General features: G+C 32.4%; 1 protein-coding gene across 1 annotated transcript in view; it reads left to right on the top strand.

Moving 5' to 3' along the window:
* Positions 1-20,713, top strand: part of LOC129231099 (inversin-like) — a 123,188-nt gene that overhangs the window by 84,170 nt on the left and 18,305 nt on the right. Inside the window, exons 13-15 of the mRNA XM_054865346.1 lie at positions 5,062-5,179; positions 8,570-8,634; positions 14,230-14,406. Of these exons, the coding sequence (XP_054721321.1) occupies positions 5,062-5,179; positions 8,570-8,634; positions 14,230-14,406 (360 nt within the window). The remainder of the gene's footprint in view (positions 1-5,061; positions 5,180-8,569; positions 8,635-14,229; positions 14,407-20,713) is intronic.

Here is a 20,713-nt window from a genome sequence, read left to right as displayed (position 1 = left end):
AGGATTTCAATTGGTGTTGCTCCAAGTTGGAGGAGGGAGCGCTGACTTGAGTTATGTATGTAACCACGGCATAGGAAATTCTTCTTGGATAGCTAATTTAGATTAATATTACGCATTACATGTACTCATAACATACAACAGATAACACACGTAAGGCAATAAAATAAATGCAACGGGAACGCCCCTTGGCGTTTCGACTCCTTTATGCAGGCTAAAGTTATTATTCAAATAAATTGACTATTAATGGAAGGGTGTTCTTTCTTTTTTTTTTAAAGCTTTGACTCCATTCAGATGACTAAGCATAATGTAATCATAAAAAAAGTATTAGATTTAAAAATTCAGACCTCAAGGGAATCCTTTTTGTGCAGAAAAACTTTTTCATTGTATGCTGAAATGTAGATTTTGCTGTTAGCAGTGTTCGACCTTTTGTATAAGTAAAAAAATACTACGCCATATTGAAATTACGTTTTTCATCCCGTAAACCTTTAACTATTTATTCGAATGTGATGTAAAACATTACAATTATTATTAACTTCGAAAGCAAGAAATAATTTTCTGCTCCTCTGCTTTCAGCGAAATAAAAAAAGGCATTTTATCTACTTTCAAAAAATTACACTTAAAAAACAGACTCAGTTCAACTGGTTTTGGTTTTGAATTTTAAGTGTTTGATTAAAAGAAAAACATGTGCTGACATTCAAGCCATAACGGTTAAAGCAGCTTGCTGTGGGAAATTGTATCAATTTTCAAAAATAAAAACTCTTATTTTCAATCAAATTTATTATTTCTCTAGAATGTTTGTTTCAATTGCAATGCAAAATCTTCCTCATTCCTAAATCAGATTCCATGTTTTACAGATAATTTTAAAGTGTATCATGCTGGCTAATGACAAAACATAGACGCATGGTCTTTTTTTTTTTTTTTGGCAATTAGCTTTTTTGCTGTTTTTTATTACACATTGCTTCAATGAATAGCATTTGAAAATGAAGGCTCAATTGCTCGGTTGGTTGGAGTGTGGTGCTGATAATCAGAATCGCCCCAGTTGGAATCCATGCCAATGAATATCTCTTAAATGTTTCTTTTTTCCATCAGAAGCTCACATAGGCAGGATAGTATTTGCCACAATCCATTTTTTCACATGCACAATTACTGCTCTTTCACTAGTCACTCAGTCACACTTTTAATGATATTTATGTTTGCATTGAAAATACGTACAACCAAAAAGTGAGCGATGATTACATTATCACAACGTTATATTTACCGAGGTTTTGTTGCTGATGAATTTAAATTACATACTTTCTTTTGTGTGTTTACTTTTTTCTGTTTACTTAAATCTGTTTACTTTTTTTGATTCTTCTTCATAATGCTCTTTCTTTGAAACTTTTAAAGAGTGAAACGCCACATGAAACAATTTGAAGAAAAGTGCGGAGCTCCGCACGGGTCGACTAGTGCATCATATTTTTTCTGTTGATCTGTATTTCAGAGTTTATAGTATGGTTACATGTTTTGCAAAATGCAAAAGAGCATTCTAAATTCTGAAAATTAACTGCAGTTTAAACATTTTTACTGTGGCATTTCATTTTATGTTATTAAACAAAACTTATCTGAAAACATTTTGACTAAATTCATCAGTTCTAGTGAGTTTGTTTCTTAGTTGTATCACAATGGATCCATGAAATTCACATTAAGTATTAATACAGTGTATCTTTCCCTTTTCCCACAATAAGCTTATTACAGTATGCATCTACTACATTGGCATTAAACTGGTGTTTCAATGGTAAACATAATTGATTATTTTTCCTAATTTTCAAAAGTTTTAATTAGCTGTAGTGAATAACTTCTTCTTTGAACATGTCGTCGCCTCAGAGCAAGAGTAGGACATGTGCAAAAAGAGAGTTTCTAGTAAAATTGATTTGAAAGTTTGTTTTCATTTTCAATGCTGAATATTTGAGGTTGTAATTCATTGATTAAAAAAAAAAAATAGGAACTCCCCTAACTTTTGAGTACATCTTAAGGAGTGTACTGAAAAATTTAATTAATCTTATAGGAAAATAATTAAATTCACTTGTCCTACTGTTGCTCTTAATGTTTCTGAAGACAACTAGGATATATAAAAGAGAATAGCAACATATTCTAGTGTTTTACTTTAAAAAATCATTTTCAATTAGGACACTGCTAAGATCAGGGCTGCGGAGTCAGAGAGAAAAGGACCAACTCCGACTCCAGGAATTTTAGAGCTTTCGACTCCAGCAACATATTCAAGTGTTTTACTTCAAACAATCATTTTCAATTAGGACACTGCTAAGATCAGGGCTGCAGAGTTGTAGAGAAAAGGACCGACTCTGACTCCAGGAATTTTAGAGGTTTTGACTCCGACAGCACTGGCAGAACTGCAGACTTTGAGGGAAAATGACCGACTCTGAGTTTTTGAATTTAAAACTTTCAACTTCTTTACCACAAAATCAGCCCAACACCGACCCATTTACCACAAAATGAGTCTGACTCCGCAGCTCTGGTTAAGATAAATGTAAAGCTGTTGTTTTGCTGCTTCCAACTCATCAGTAAAGTTGATTTTAAATAAGCGGTTTTGTGGTTGTGTTTAGAAATTAAAAAAAGTCTAATGCTATTAAACATTTTTATTGGAAGTACACCCAAACTAGATATTATTCAGAATTACAATTATTATCATTGTCAACAGTCACGGATCCCTTTAGAGATATAAAGAAGTATTGCTTCTTTGGAACCATATTTTGTTTGCACACGGAAACCAGATCATTCTTCTTTTTGATTGGGATGAATGGTTTTTCTGTATAAACTGGATTTAGTACAGCTTGTTTTCTTTTTGCTTGAGTTTTTATTCTTATGACAATTATACGAGCAATATACTCGTTTTCAGGAAAAGATATCTCGTTAAATATTGACTCCTTCTAAGCAGGATTAGTAAAATAGTTCCAAAAAACCTTTAACAGATAAAAAAACTTCGAAAATTAGGTCAACAGATTTTCATTAAAAAAATCATCAAACTTTAAATAATGCCCCCCTCCTCTAAAAAAAAAGCGACATTCGAATTCAAATAATGTTTCCCCAAAACCCCGATTAGAATAAGAGTAGCAGTTCCGTAAAACCCTTATTATAGAGCTAACAGTCCTTATGAAAATTAGATCAAGGACTACGATCATGGTAAAAGTCTACAATAAAGTTAAAACAAAATTGTTGTCTGCCTACTTCAGAAAAAACATTGAATCATGAAAAAAAGGAAAAAGAAAAAAGAATAATAAGGGAAAATGAAGAATGAAAGGAAAACTGACATTAAAAAAACTGTCAAGGAACCTTTTTTGGATTGTTTAAAATGAATTTAAATCTTAAAGAATTGAAATTTGTTTCAAAACATTCATAAATTCAGAATTCGCGAAAAAGAATGAAAAAAAAAATAAAGTCCTTTTTTTATTGCCTGCGAAAAAACAAAATTACAGCTAATGAGCGCCACATTAGAATTTCAGCTAATTGTTCACCTTTACAATTTACTCTAGAAGAAGAGGTTACAAACAGACACACTGACAAACAGACAGATAGACACAAAGGCAGATGCCCACTTGTTTTAAAATTATAGATTATGCATATAAAAATAGCCAGAAAAAGTGTTCTGCATTTTTTTTACTAAATAGTATCATTTTAAATAAAATATTCACTAAACAGACACACAAAAAAATAAATGAAAATCCCTACATAAAACAAAATGATGCCTTTTTTCTATCACTAAAGGAATACATTTCTGTAAAATTGTGAATAGAATTTTACAGAATTATTCTTTGTAATTCAGTTATTCAGTTGAAAACTTTTTAAAATAATTTCTTCTATAAAATTGTCTATAGAATTCCATAGAAAACTTTCCTAAAGAACTTTCTTATAGAAAATGTATAGATCTTTACACTGCCATGGCAAGGTAAAGCAGAGCATCTGCAGAAATGAGGTTTTGAGATATTTAAAGAAATGTGTTTTGAATTCCATTCTAACAATAGGGAATTGTTAGAATTTGACATTTATTTTGTGCTTTATATCAGTGGAAACCAAATCAGCAAGCTTGTACCATAAATCCAAAGTACAACTAATGACAAATATGAAAGAAAAAAAACAATGAAAAATTTTCAGACACTGCTTTTTACCTTCCCATGGCAGTATAGAACTCTGTAACAATGCTATAGTTGTACTAAATATTCACCTTTTGATAATGGTGTCACCCTCCAACTGCGCATTTTTTTCACTCCTATTTTTAGAGCGTAACAATCATTTTTAGATAGCAAATAAAATTCAAATATACTTTGCTTGAAATTGTGACAGTATTTCAATCAAATATAGTTTTTCCTACCGCAGATCCATCCGCATTAACATACTACCATGCCTAAAAAAGGAACAATACTGAAAAACTTCGAACAGCTTTTAAGAGCGTTTTATGTTTGAAAATAATATTATCACCTGCTTGCTGCAAATAAAAATATTAAATCATGAAAAAAGGAAACTAAAATTATCATGTGATAATTGTTAGAGCAACATTAGCAAATTTAACATTTTGTTGCTTGTATTTTAGTAAAACAGAAGGATATCTGATTTAACCTAGTGTTGCCCTAAACTAAGATGAGTTTTGGAACTTCTGCAACACAAAGTTATGCTTTGCACACAAAAGATTTGTATATATAAAAAAATTTCGAATACTCCACTAAAGAAAGGCACATTTGGTAATATGAAAAAGATCATAAACTCTTTTTTTTTTTTTTTGAAGATGTCTTAGTGTTGCTCTGAGGCGTCAATGTCTCAATCAAAGTTTAAAATTTAGCTCAAATAAAAATGAAACAGATTGACACATCTACAAAGGGTTGCAAATGCATATTTATTAGCCTGATTCATGTTAGCATTTTTCAAAGATTTTTTTTTTTAAATGCTTTTTGCTTTTTCAATTGCTAAAGAAGAATTGAACTCAACTCAAACTTTGATACATGTATTTCCATAGCATATATGTTTGTATGTATATTTGTTTTCTGATGTAATATTTATTAATATTTGTTATAGGGTTACTCCTTTAGACTTGGCAATAAAACTGAAGAACAGGAAAATTATTTCTTTGTTAAAAAGTTACAATGCTTTTGAAGCAAATGAAATTAAAAAGCAAGCTGCTTTGTTAATTGAGGTTAGTTTTCTCATTCCATGACTAGATAAAGGATCCTGAAGTATTCTACTTTGGGAGGAATATCTTTCAATTTTTTAATTTCAAAATTCAGTAAATTCCCCATTATCTGCGGAATTCAGTGACACAAGTGCCGTGGATATTAAAAATCGTGGATAAACCACAAAAATGCTAAAATGAGGGACAAATAAGATAAAAATTGTCCTTCTTCAAACACTTGGCTGTATTGATGCATAATACATTCTACAAACCGTGAAAATATGTACAGTACAGTAAAAATGTTTTTTATTTTTGCACAATTGAACTCAACACCAGTAAAGAACAATTGCATGTATGATGAAGGAAACACAAAAAATAAATGAATAAATAAACAAATAAATAAAATAAAATTAACTGAGTTTAAATTTCAGTGTTTCGAAAAAAAAGAGCCTTTTTTTTTCTGCAAAAATACATGTTCCTGCTTGTTAATAAACTTGTGGATAATCCGCCCCGCCAATAATCCACTCACCGATAATTGGGAGTTTACTGTAGGTGGGAACACTGAACATTACTGGTTCTCAGTGAATTTTTTCCACCATAAAGTTGGCCTAAACTATCTATGATCTGCAAAGTATGAGACAAATAAAATAAAATATTTTTTGAAAATTGTATAATATTGGGATTGTTTTTTACTTTAAATAATCTGAACCCATATTTTATTCAGTTTCTTGAGGAGCAAGGAATAAGTAAAATGTGCTGACTGATAAAGGAACTATTGTAAAAAGCCTATTAATTGAAATGGATAGTGTGATGTTTATTATTAAAAAATATTATTTTTCTATGAAAAACAAAAATAAGATGATTATGAAATATACTATTTGACTTTTTTCTTTTAAATTAAGGACTTATTTTTCCCCCCTGCTTTTTTATTTATCTATATTTTATTACACCTATAATAGAACCTATAACAACTTTTGGAATGAGTTTTTTATATTAATAAATTTGTTTTTGTTTAACAAGTTAAAATTCTGAATCTAAGGGAAAAGGTTGAAGAAAACAGGGCTGCAGAGTGAGAGCAAAAATGACCGACTCCAGGAATTTTAGAGCCTCAGACTCCTTTAACCCAAAATCAGTCTGACTCCAACTCCGCAATCACTAGAAGAATGGCAGACTTTGTGGGGAAATGACAGATTCTAACTCTTGGAACTTTAAGCCTTTGACTCCTGAATCTGAGTCTTTTACTCCAAAATCAGTCCTACTCTGACTCTGCAGCCCTGGAAGAAACACAAATTCTGTTACTTCTTCATTTTAAGTATTTTATCCTTTCAAGTAACATCAAAACCCCTCTCTTGTTTGTTGAAAGGGAGGGGGGGGGGTTCTTGTTGTTCAAAACATAGATTGTTTTGAACTCGCTAAAAAAGTTCTTTGATGAATTCTTCTTTATGTTTTAGCACTTTAAACACTGATTTTATGGAGAAGAAAAAAGTGTTCAGACTGAGAAAGCAGCATTTAAAGATCACAGAACTGTTAGTAAAATAGTGCAGTTGAAATATTTTAAATTCTTGCTACTGTAGTAATATTGATCTGATTGTTTCAAAACTTTTCTGAATTGTATTAAAGGTGTCAAAAAATTTAAAACTTGATATTTTCATTGATTTTTGCTATTAAAATAGCCCTTCATAAAAATATTTTAAGGGGAAGGGGGTTGGGCAAAATATTTCACAATATTCTTTTTTGGAAAAGGACCATTCACAAAAACTCTTTAAAAAATTATTTTTTTAATCTCTAAAATTACCCTTTCACTATCCCTCTTTAGTTACAGATTAAAAGTACTGTAATCAAAATTTTTATTTCGAATTTATTCTGTTAATAAGCAGCAGAAGCTGTTATTTCTATTTTTTGAAACATGTATACATGTTGTTATTAATATTAAATAATGTATGTAACGATGTAAAAGTTATGGGGATTGTCGAAAATGAAGAACAAGTAAAACAGCTGCAAGAGGATTTAGATCATATTACTAAGTGGGCAGATAAATGGGGTATGGCAGTTAATGTAGGGAAATGTCAAGTGCTACACTTAGGTCATGGAAATAAGCGTATGAAATATCATTTACAGGGTTCAGTCATAAATCAGGCCGAAAATGTTATGGATCTGGGTATCTTTATAAATCAGGACTTCAAGTTTAGTCAACAGTGCAGTATTGCTAGTAACAAAGCCAACAAAATGCTTGGGTTCATCAATAGATCTATTTCAAACAATTCTAAGAAAGTTCTTCTGCCTTTATATAGGAGTTTAGTAAGACCTCATTTGGAGTATGCTGTTCAGTTTTGGTCGCCTTATCTGAAGAAAGATATTTTTATATTGGAAAGGGTTCAAAGAAGGGTAACTAAATTAGTAAGGGGACTCTCAGATTTAGATTATGATACCAGACTTAATAGGCTTAACATGTATAGCCTGGAGCAAAGGAGAGTCAGAGGGGACATGATTCAGTTATTTAAATTTATCAAAATGAAAGATGTAAATGGATTAAATTTTTGCGGGGAAAGCAGGACAAGGGGTCATTGTTTTAAGCTATTTAAATCTCAGGCTAACTTGGAAATCAGGAAAAACTACTACTTTAGCAGGGTCGTGGGCACTTGGAATAGCTTACCGGAAGAGGCGGTAATGAGCAAAGGAGTGGATAGCTTTAAGAGGGCCATTGATCTTCATTGGGGACTAATTAATTGACTAGGACCAGCCTAGCTGGGCCCAGAGCCTGTTGCTGGTCGTCACATTTGTATTTGTATTTGTATTATTGTATTTAGTTTTTTGATCTATACTTTTTAGTTTTAATATTGCAAATGCTATGCATTGATTTATGAAATTATATAGTTCTACAAATTCACAGGAACAGATAATGCTCAATTTTATGAACCTCTAATTTACAAATACTTAAGATTTTAGGAACTACTCCATAGTCCTTAAAATGTGTCATTGAAACAATGAAACTTTTCATTCTTTTTGATGAGCTCAAAATGACAAGAGTCTTTTTTAGTGAACTTGATGTAAAGGTCAAAGTAGCTCTTTCTTAAGATTTCCAGGTACAATGATTGAAAATTTAAGGGAGAAAGATAACATGACATGAAATGTTATAGCATGGCAGCTGTGCTGGGCATGAAGAATATTCAATTGGGCTTGGAAATAAAAATGAAATGGTCTTTATTGAGGTATCATAAAAGTATGAGTTTTATTACATGAATGGTTTAATGATATCATCATAAAAGTGCACAATCTTAATTAATATGTTCTTGTAGATTTTTTATTACTCAGAATAAAATATTCAAGCCTCAAATTAAAAAGCTAAAATTTTATTGCTTTTATTGTTAAACACTGTTTGACACTATTTCACTACAAAGGACATGATTGTTTTAGGCTTGGTACCTCAGAGTTAAGAGGAAAAGCAGCAAGAAGTGGAAATCAAATTTCTTTTTTCAGAGGTAAAACTACAATTAATAAAATAACTTGGAATTGTTTAATGCAATTATCTCATACTCTTTATGATTATCCCTTTTGCTTTATGTTTCTAGAAATGCTGTATGTTTTAAATTGCCAATTCCTTTATTTATTTAATAAAATGCAATGCTTATTTAAAATAAAAAAAAACTTAGCTCTTAACTTAATGCCTTTAAGTGAATGCTTTAATAAGGATGAAAGCACTTCTCTATGTCTAGAATAATGTAACTACTTTCTAGGCTTGTAGGTCATTGTCCATTTTCAGTGTTTCTAGCTGATGTTTCAGTTGACATGTGTCAGGATTTTTCAAAGCATACATGAGCCTGAGGCATGTCTTGTAAAACATCATAAAAATATTTTTTTATTACTACCAAAAATGAAAATAGTCAGAAAAAAAACGAAATATTTCGGGAAAAAATGGAAAAAATAGTTTTTCCCGAAGGGGTTTATTTTTACCCCGGAAAACTTTTCAGGAAGTTTTAATTGAAAATTTCAGCAAAAGGTGATAAAATTAGAAATTTCTCAAACTTAAATTCTAATGCTATTTCCTTCTCCCCCACCCCCTCCTTGTATGTTAGAACACTGTCAAACTTTCTTAATACAAGTTGTTGTATGATAATATAATTTGCATAAAGCTCAAAAAACATTTAATACTTTTTTCACAGAAAATGAAAATTTTTTCACAAAATTATCTCAATAATATAAAATAAGGGAACCCTTAGAGGTGAGAGTATGTATATATATTGGGTGTCCCAGGATATAATGGCAAAAAAAAAAAAAAATGTGAAATCAAATACGCATACCCTCCATATTTTTTCCATTTCACCTCAGAAATATGGAAAAAAAATTTTATTGCAATAAAATTACGGAAACCCATGCCCACTTGAGGTCAAAGTTGGACTTGAAATCCTGTATGGTGATTACAGTGGAAAGATCGCTAACTATATAATTTCTTACTACACGTGACATCAATTTATTTAAAGCAGATATTTACAACAATATTACACTACAAGAAACATTATTGGACAGATTTTTGTTTCCAATTTTGCTTTTTGCAGTCAGGATAGATCTTCCTATGCTCTTGAAAGTAATGTAACACAAATTGTTTTTGTTCCTCATCAGCTATTAGCTAACCATGGAAGTCCTGCATCATTTTTACTGCTCTTTCAGCTACATCGTTTACTGCTCTAAGCATTGAGACTGTCTTTTTCGCATCAAGGAATGAAATATTATTGTTCCATAGAGAGGAACTCGCATTAAGAAAACTATCATCAATTTTAAGTCTAGTACACAATGACTGACTTTTGGCTGATATGAAATCATAAATTGTTTTCTCTGAGAAATAATAAAATAACTGGCAACAAATGCACGATATAAAGGAATAATTAATTAAACAACTAGATGAAATCAATGTGCAAAACTTACCATGCAATAAACCACAAAGATCTTCCTTCGATGGAATGTATCTTTTCTCATGAGTCGAGAAGTCTTCGCTACATAGATTTGTCACCATTTTTGATTTTCTTTCTTCTACCTCATCATCAAAAAGCGCTAGGACTGCTATTTCTTCAGACAAATACCATAAATGCAGGATACATTTTTGTCGAGCAGCTTTTATGATAATTGGGTCCATATTTTTGTACGCTTTCAAAGATTTCAAAAATTACAAATCTTTGTTGGGTGCTTTGACTGCCAAAATGCATCGAAGCCATGGTTTCACCTATATTTTCACTACAAACAAGCAGACATTTAACAATGCTTCATTTTTCTTCGTATCTAATTTTAAATGTGAACTAAGTAGTAATAGTTTTAGGGTTTTTAATCCTTCGAGCCATCCATCGAGCTTGGTGCATGACTTCCAGTGGTCTTATTTTAAACTTTAAATTTATTTTCTGTATCTATGCCTAAAAATATGATAGTTCTATCAACTCTCCTTAGAGGAAACTCGGAAGAGGTGGTAATGAGCAAGGGAGTAGATAGCTTTAAGAGGGCCATTGATCTTCACTGGGGATTGTAAATTGGCTAGGACCAGTCTAGCTGGGCCCAGAGCCTGTTTCTGGTCGTCATTTTTGCATTTGTATTTGTATATGATGGCGGCAAGCAAAGGAATGCATTTCTCTATCTATATTTTGCTCAAGAAGGGCGCAAGCACCATTAAAACGACCTGAATTGGAAGCTGTAGTATCACAACAGGAAATTTGAACCCAATCAAAAACTGCCTTCCAAACTGCCTGAGACTGTTCTTTTCATGTGGAATCATCCAGTTCAGGTACAGCAATGAGTTTTTCTTTACATCCATATCAAATAACTATAAGTAAACAATCTTCTTTTGATTTTTGAGCACTCAAAGCAGGCGACAGTTTCTCATCCCAATGTAAAGTCACTACATCATCAGGGATGTTGAAGCGGAATCGTATTTCATGCGCCTGTTTTCTTTTTTGACAGCTTGAAGTCAAGCCCTTTCCTCTTTGTCGGCCAGTTTTTTATACACTACACCTAAGTGACCGTGTCGGCAGGACTCTCTTTGGAGTTGCAAGAAAAACCTCGCATTAAAAATCAATTTTTATTCTTGCCGCTTTTCGGTTCAAATTCTTTGAATTGAAGATTTACTTATCGGAAATTCATCGATGTTATACACACAAGTGCGTCAATAGTAACTTCAAGAATGAACACAGAATCTCATATACGTAACTGACACCTGTCCAATGCAGCAACTAACTTTGGAGTATTAATAAAATCACTCCTCATTACATATTTACTTGTTCTGGGTTCTGAATTACTTGTTCCAGGTTCTGATAAACATGTTCCAGATTCTGGCATACTTGTTTTAGGTTCTGAAATACTTGTTCCAGGTACTGATTTATGTGTTTCAGGGAAATCTTCTGAATGTATATTTTCACTAGAATTTGAAGAGGAATCTTGTTCTGGTTCATACTATTCTGAGGATGTTGAAGCGGAATCGTATTTCATGCACCTGTTTTCTTTTTTGACAGCTTGAAGTCAAGCCCTTTCCTCTTTGTCGGCCAGTATTTTATACACTACACCTAAGTGACCGTGTCGGCTGGACTCTCTTTGGAGTTGCAAGAAAATCCTATCTTCCTCCAATTTGATTAACAAGTGCATCAGCATGTGCAATATCGAATAAATTGTTTAAATTATTTACAAATTCTTGTTGGCGATGCCTGAATACTTCTTGCAGTTTCTTTGCGATTTTTTGTAAATCTCTCCAAATTTGATTGTAGGTTTTTAGTTTATTCACACAATTTGGCAACGATTTGGCGGGAATGGGTGCCTTTTCCCAAAAGATGATGCATTCCTGAATAGAGAGATTTCCACTTTCACTGATAGTTAAATTTACTTCTCGAATGTTATAAAACAAAACAGACAGAGCTTGTCTGCTAAAGGGAAGTTTTAAGCCCTTAATTTAATGTTTTACGACTCCTATTAAAAATATCTCTCTTTTTTTGAACTATGGAACTTCAGTGCCATATTTCGTTCACTATGGAAGAACTGGATTGCGCGTGCATTCTTGTTTTTTTTGTTTTGTTTTTTTTTCCTTCTCAAAACTTTATCTTCAGATGCTTTACAAATAAACTGGAAACACAAATGATATGCATCGCATCCAGTACATTTTGATAATTATCTTCTACATCTTGTATTAAAATAATTTATATTGCACAAGTGCAAATGTCTAGGAACACAAAACTAAAATTGAGGCAGTGAGACAAAAACCGACCTAAGTGTACTTTTCTAAGTTTTGAGTAAAACATGTGGCAAGTTCAAGCCTTATCATGCTTCCATTAAAAAAGTTTTTTGAATCAAGCTATAGATAAAACAACACCTACCAGGGCTACTAGTACCATCTTTTGCCACAAAATAGCTTAGAGGTTCCTCCATTCTTGCTAGTGATTTCCAAGCTTTTAATTTTGGCACTTACACCCTTCTAGGTGCATCATTTTTAGTTTCTGAAATAATTTTACCTCAAAACAATACAATTAGAAATCCGTTTCAGAAGCACTGAAAAGATTTCCCTGTCAAGGCCACATTTAGCATAGATAGAATTTACTGTTTAAAATGAAGGTTCTGTGTTTTAAATGAACTGGAAAAAGATGAAATAATTCTTGTTGGTCAACTGAAATTCAAAAATATTTTCACCCTTTTCATGAGAGCCATCTTAGAGCCCTGGAAAAAAACTAAATTAATGAAGGAAAATAAATAAAAACAGGGTTTGTTGTAATGTATCCATGTGTAAACACATTCAGCAGAATTTTGAACAATAAATAAATTCTGATTCCTCAGTGAAGAAAACTCAAAAAATAAAATATTTGGCTATAGGCAGTAATGAGAAGCAGTACCAATGTTTCAAGTAATTAGCCTACATGGAACAAAGGCCTCTTGAACCTTTGATGAAGTATTTAAAGTTTAGAATAATGAGAGATAGAAAGAATGAACATTTGTTTGACAGCCCACAATTTGGAAATATTTGAGTAAACTTAACTGTTGAAGTGTAGTACCTCTTAGCTTCTTATCACTTGAATGTTTACTAATGAACCAATGTAATATGCAAATACAAATGTGACGACCAGCAACAGGATCTGGAACCAGCTAGTCTGGTCCTAGTCAGTTTATAAGTCCCCAATGAAAATCTGTGGCCCTCTTAAAGCTATCCGTCCCCTTGCACATTACCGCCTCTTCTGGTAAGCTGTTCCAAATGCCCACTACTCTACTAAAGAAGCAATTTTTCCTAATTTCCAAGTTAGCCCGTGATTTGAATAACAAACCATGACTCCTTGTCCTGCTTTCCATGCAAAAATTTTATAATACAAGGAATTTTTACTGAACACAAATAAATTATTGCTGCAATCCAAATTTAACTTTAATATTTGATAAGCATTAGAAGAGCTATGGATTACTACTGGGTGAACTAATCAAGCAGCATAGAACCATTTGTGAGCTTACTATGCCCAACTGTTGCAAAAGAAACCAGTACCCAAAAGTAGACTTACTCCTTTAGACCAATTTAGCGTGAAAAGGAGTTTATTTATATTTAAAACATTAAATTATACACTATACAATAATAAAAGCCATACAAATTTAGATTATAATAAAAAATAAAAGAAGTATTAACCGTTTAATGCTGACATTACCGCTTAACTAAAAAAAAACTGAAAAACGAGCAGAGTAGCAAACAAGCACATTGTATAAAATAAAATCACTTGTTACCTAGTTCAAGAAAAAGTACTCAGCATTTAACTGCTATTGGCTGATAATTGGTATTAAGTAAACGAAGGAGAGAATGCGTCATATGCAATTTTAAGCTGAATAAATACTGGTGCACTTACCCTATACAATACATTTTCAGACATCTGTTATGCAATCATAAATTTTATGTTGATTTCTCTATGTACTTTTGAATTTTTTTCTCATACATCATGGTTGTGATTTCTATCTTTTATTTCTTTCCACTTTGTAAAACATTTATTTTTCTATTGCTTTAGTTGAAATAAATTTTCCTAAGAGTACATAAGAGTCGACTTCCTTCTTTTGCAGTCATCATTTTTATTTAAATATATTTGCAGAATAAAGAAGCAAGCTTTTCCTAAAAAGAAGTTTGTTGCTGTTATTGAAGCAGAGCCTTGTACTTGTTATGTTACTCACAATGGAAAACTCTGTGTCGACTGCACTTCAGGTGTGCATGTAGGTCCTTGCACATTGTTCATTGATAAGATTTTTCAAATTCAGCGTGCCTGGAGAAGGTAAGTTTGTTAAATGATTTCAATCATCATGTAATTCCTTAATTTAGTGATAGCTATTTGACAAGAGATATATTTTAAATCATTTTTTGAAAACCACATCATTTTCTTCTGAATACTATTGGTTTATGATTACATGTGCTGTTTATTTTTTGCTTTGAAAGATATTTTATGATTGTGCTTTCTTAATTTCAATTTGTAGCTACTGGTATAAAGTATTTTGTTTCATTGTTTGATATATGTAGGTACAGGCACTGTTATTGAAAATGATATATATTTTTAAAAGTTTCTAGTACAGCAGGCTCAATCCTTGATCTGAAACACATACTGTTTTTCCGAGCACTAGCTGCCATGCTTCAAAATTCGGTGCTCTCCAGATTCTCAGTAGCCTCTACCTGGCTCTTTCTGTCATGCCAAGACAAACAAGGTTCCAAAAATATATTAAACTAAATACAATAAGTGTATGTTTATTACTTAAAAAATAACATAAGTTCTATACATCATTTTACAAACATTAATAAATGCTTTAGTTTTGTTTGAATATTAATTGAATGTATTATTTTTTAAAATTCTGATCAGAAAAGTTTTATTGATCTTGGATAACTTTATTAAATTAAACCTAATATGAGAAGCAAACATTTCTAATCGTAAAACTAAAATATTTTGCAAGTATATGAAGGAAACAATATGTATAGAAAAGGTAATCAAAAAACAAAGTTATCTCTCTCAAAATAATGTATCTCTTTTAAAAGTTATGAATCCCAATTACAGTGATTGCTTCTGAGTCATTTGGTTTATTAGCATGTAACTAATCTGTAACAAATGACCTACAGTAATAACAAACACATTGGTTAAATGTCTAATCTTATTTAAATATTTTATTTTCTTAACTAAACGATAGAGAGAGAGAGAACAAATTTCTGTTGTAAAAAAATCTTAAAAATTACTCCTCTTGCGTCGCTTTCTTCTTTTTATATGTGAAACAACGCATTTTTTCATTGCAATCACTATGCATCAAGAATGTTGTTCCTCATAAGTGCCTTTAACATTCATTGAGTATGTAAAATATCGCTCCTTCTTTCACTTGAAAGATCACGCTGCACATTTTTATCAGTCAAGTTTTACATGTTAAGCAATTGTAGAAGCTGTGTGTGTTTGTGTGATGCAGATTAACGAATACCAGATTTAGTAAATTCGCTCTCCATTTACTAACAATTGGGTTCTCTTATTTACTTATTCCTTAGCCTTGTTTGCCTTGCCTGGGAACTAAGTGGGGAAATTTACTTATTTTTCATTCAAAGATGAATCCTGAATTATCCGGTATGCTAGTCAACCTCACTTTGTTCCAGCATGCCAGCTAATGCGGGTAACAAAATACATACACACACAATACAAATCACAGTGTTAATTATCAGCAGAAATAAGGTCTTTAGTATTCTAATGATGGGAGAAAAAAGAATTATAAAGCTTCTGGCAGTTAAGAAAGCAGTTTCAATGCCACTGCCGAGAGGGAACAATGGTGCATGCAGGATATTGATTAGGTAAATGTGAGCAGTTAGTTCTCTCCCACCACTACTAGAAATGCTGCAAATTTTCTCTTAGGCATTCTATCAACTGGAAGATGATGAAGAGAAGTGGCATAGTTATCTCTTTGCCCATTCTTCCAGTTCAAGCCTTAGGCGATATCTTATTTTCAAGTTTATTATGTGTGCAGCTGATATTTTATCAATTGAACTGAATGACCCTTGGGTGGTATTAATAGTGTTTTTGCGAATTGATCATGGTAAATCTGCTAGTGAGGTGGGATTCGCTGAAGAACTATTTTCTTGGATCTTAGCAATACCCACATAATTTACTAACAATCCATAATGGTAATGGAAGCACTTGTGAATAGAAACTTGGTTTGGTTCAAGTTCTTAATTGCTAGAATTGCCACCTGAAAATCAGAGAATGCAAAATCTGAGGAACGTGATCTTGAAAGCTGTAGAAAGTCTCTCATTGTCCTTACCTATCTGTTAAAACTCAAGTCAGAAATTTACAGTGAGATATCATGAGAGAAAAGTTCAAAACTCTGCAACTTCTAACATGGATGTCTTGAAGTTCTAAGGGGTTAGTCGGTGAAAGTAATATTACAGAATTTTTTACAGATATCAATTTTTCCTCCCTGATTATGCATTGATGGAAACGATCTTCTGCCTTCAACTTTCATGGGCACATGACAGAAGATGCTCCTCAGTCACTTATAGACAACCTAATCATCTTTTTATGTAATTTTAAGTCAGCACTCATAAACTCCTTTTTCTAAAGTGGGTTTGTCTGTAGAAAAGAATATTACAGTAATAGATTACTTTTATACTCCCTTTTACAAAAAAGGAAGTATTGTACTCGCGAAAAAATTTTCACTCGAAAATCGACCTTAATATCCATTTTGCTCATTCCCGAATGAATGTTGATTTTTTTTTTTCGACTCGATCACACGTGGATAAGTACCTAAGAATGCATAGACAGGCGAAATATCCATTTTGATGATTCCCGAGTTAATTACAACAAGTTTTCTCATGACCTCTGTATGTATGTGCGTATGTATGTTACTCCCTTTTACAAAAAAGGAAGTAATGTACTCGCGAAAAAATTTTCACTCGAAAATCGACCTTAATATCCATTTTGCTCATTCCCGAATGAATGTTGAGTTTTTTTTTTTTTCGACTCGACCACACGTGGATAAGTGCCTAAGAACGCATAGACAGGCAAAATATCCATTTTGATGATTCCCGAGTTAATTACAACAAGTTTTCTCATGACGTCTGTATGTATGTGCGTATGTATGTTGCATAACTCAAGAACGGTATGTCCTAGAAAGTTGAAATTTGGTAAGTAGATTCCTAGTGGGGTCTAGTTGTGCACCTCCCCTTTTGGTTGCATTCGAGTGTTTTTAAAGGGGGTCTTTTGCTTCTTTTTGAGGGGAAATCATTGTTAGTTTCGAGCTATTTAGTTTTGGTCGCCTTTTCTGAAGGAAAGATATTTCTGCATTGGAAAGGATTCAAAGAAGGGTAACTAAACCAGTAAGGGGCAGGGGCAGGCTGGGTCCCTCGAGAGCACAACCTTGGCCTCTAAAAGGTGCAAAAAAAGGTCCAAAATATAGATGGTACACAGGTTTACAAATTTTAAGGAGAAAAAAAAGCGAACTGAATTTTCACAGGTTTGTGAGTGAAAAAAAAGAAAGTTTCACCAAAAATAAATAAATATATAAATAAATAAATAAAAATTGTTCAAGCTTAAGTGCACAATGGTGCATATATATAGGCGGGAGGGTCAGTTCGCCATTGGTAAGAGGACTTTCAGATTTAGATTATGATACCAGACTTAAAAGGCTTAATATGTATAGCTTGGAGCAAAGGAGAGTCAGAAGGGACATGATTCAATTGCTTAAATTTATCAAAATGAAAGGTGTTTATATGGATTAAATTTTTGCATGGTAAGCATGACGAGTGGTCATTGTTTTAAGCAATTTAAATCTCAGGCTAACCTAATTAGGAAAAATATTACGTTAGTAGGATTGTGGGCACTTGGAATAGCTTAACGGAAGAGGCGGTAATGAGCAAGGGGGTGGATAGCTTTAAGAGGGCTATCATTCATTGGTCTTCATTGGGGACTAATAAACTGATTAGGAACAGCCTAGCTGAGCCCAGAGCTTGTTGCAGGTCATTACATTTGTATTGTATAAGTATAGTTACTGTATTCAATGAAAATAATATAAATCTCTTTAAGGTTTCTGTAATTCATTTTTTTTCTTTTTTTTTTTTTTACATTTTGAAATAATGTATGAGAAATCATAATACATTACTTGCACGTAAATAATAAAATTTGCTTTATTTCGAGTACATAATATGCTTACTGTTCAAATGGTTAATTGTTTATGTTATTGGTTCGTTTGTGTGAACAATGTTGGAAACCTAAATGACAAACCTAATTAAGTGCTTCAATTATAAAGTTTTTGTTATATTATTGATATTTTGTCCTAACAGAATAAATTTACTATTCCAATTCTTTCATAGCAGAAAAAAGGGGATGTTTTAGCAATCCAAAAAATTACAATGATTTAAAAGTGGTGTTCATTACTATTAGCAATATGTTTTTGAATGCACTGGAGGAAATATACTATATTAGTGTAATTAAAATCAAATTTTCGATTGAGAATATTTAATTTTCAGCTGTAGTTATAGTAATATTTGTCTTTGAACGATAAAAGCAGTCAAGTGTCCTGAATGAGAGGTATTCAAATGATAATGGAAACTTGCTTTCGGTTCTTTCCAACTACACTATCATTTATTAGGACTCGACTAATGCATTTGCACCAATGGTTCAAAAATTTACCCATCGGCATCATCGACCAATGCTAACTTGGAAAAAACATCAGCCTATCGGCCTTGAAAAACATCTAAATGCCGATGTATTTAGTCCAGTTATCTGGTAGTTTTACCTGGAAAGTTTTCCGGGAGTTTTGAAAATTGGATATTTTATAGATTTTGATGTGCTCTTTTCGAATTTCCACTTTTCCACTTCCTATCTTTGCCGCTCGCTTGGCCATATTGAAAAAATGGCGTCTAAAAGCGGTATTTTGAGGATATCTCCGTTCTGACTTATTTTACGATAAAAACATATTTAAAAAATTAAACTAGAGAAAATTTCCTACAATTTATGTCAGAACAATTTTTTTCGTAAAACAAATAGTTTCGAAGAACGAGCGCTGCAAAGTATTATTTAACACGTGTTATCTCAGAATAAGTCGTTACACTGATTTGAGGTTTAGTTATCGTAACACATCGATGAAACGCAGAGTTTAATTAATAAGAATATAGTATTAACACAATTGAATCGATTTACAATTTACTAACTGCATAAAAACTGACAATCCACAAACTAAAATTCTTTTTGTGGTATAAATGAGCGACGGAGTAATACAGAAGCCAAATTCCATTTCAGTCATTTCTTCCTATCTGCACTAAAACGACGACTCTTTCAACCAGGAGCCACATGGATTCCCCATCTCTCCCTTTCCGAAATTTCGACTGGTAGAACTCAATAGAATATTTTAGTCTGTGTCATCAGTATACTACGTAATTGTCGTAGATCTTCTTATTCTTTTGACAGCTGTATCTAAGTGATCAAACATATAGATATTCAAACCAGGAAGAGGAAAAATTTCGCAACAAATATATACAACTGACAGTATACGACAGTAAGACAGCCACAAACCATATTTTATTCTTGCATGCTTTTAGTGGCTGTGATACAAATTTAAGCAAGTCTATTAATGCATTCAAAAATCCAAATGCTGATCCAGAGATCATTGCTAAAGCTGGAGAACACTTCCTTCTTGACTTATACGGTTACAGTGGAGTGAAAAGTAAAAAAAGCAAGTAAAACATGACTTTAAAACGCCTACAGATATGAATGCTTTGTAAAATCCGCATATAAAAGTAAATTTAATACTTCGTCGCTACTTCCAACAGAAACAGCAGCAAGACAAAATTCTTTTCGATCCTATCACTAGATTCATCAGTGGTGTGGGAATGAAAAAAAACCCAGAGCTGTAGGAGTGAAATAGAAATATGAATTGGGTAATTTCTATGTTATTACACTTGAACCCCCAGATCCACAATCCTTAACAAAGACTTATTTCTTGCAAATGCAAAAAAGGATGTCAAAGAGCCTGTGAATGCAGAAAAGCCAGGTTAAAATGCTCCGTTATGTGTACTAATTGTACAGGTGGTAATTGTGAGAATTCAAAGTTCATACATGATAGCGGTGAAGAGGAAGAAACGGAGACGGTTTTCGAGCAAACGAATGATGCAACAAAAAACGAAGTAGCTTATGATGAATTTGATGATCCCATCGCAGATCATACCAAAGAAATTGCATGATGTCTCAACAGGGGCGGATACAGGATTTCATTTAAGGAGTGGGGGTCATGCTCAAGAATGTAGTCTTACGAACAAAAAATTTCTTCTACGAACAACACCCTCCCCCCCCTGTAAAAACTCTTCAAATATGCTTACAAAAATCATCAAAATCATTGATAAAAATCATTTTAAAAGTTTTTAATTAAAATAATTTTTCAGTTTTAGAATGAAGCCGAAAATTTTCAGAAATGACAACTCAGTTTTCGAAAATTTTGTATCACAAAACCCCTGGTTGATTAAATATTTGTATAGTACTAGACACATATCCATCTTAGATTATAAATTTGCATAATACTCGACACATCCATCTTGTATGCAGAAAAATAACATCAGTTAAAATAATAGTA

Source organism: Uloborus diversus, chromosome 10, assembly GCF_026930045.1.
Source record: "Uloborus diversus isolate 005 chromosome 10, Udiv.v.3.1, whole genome shotgun sequence".
NCBI classification, from domain to species: Eukaryota; Metazoa; Arthropoda; class Arachnida; order Araneae; family Uloboridae; genus Uloborus; species Uloborus diversus.
This window is presented reverse-complemented; position numbering and strand designations above follow the sequence as displayed.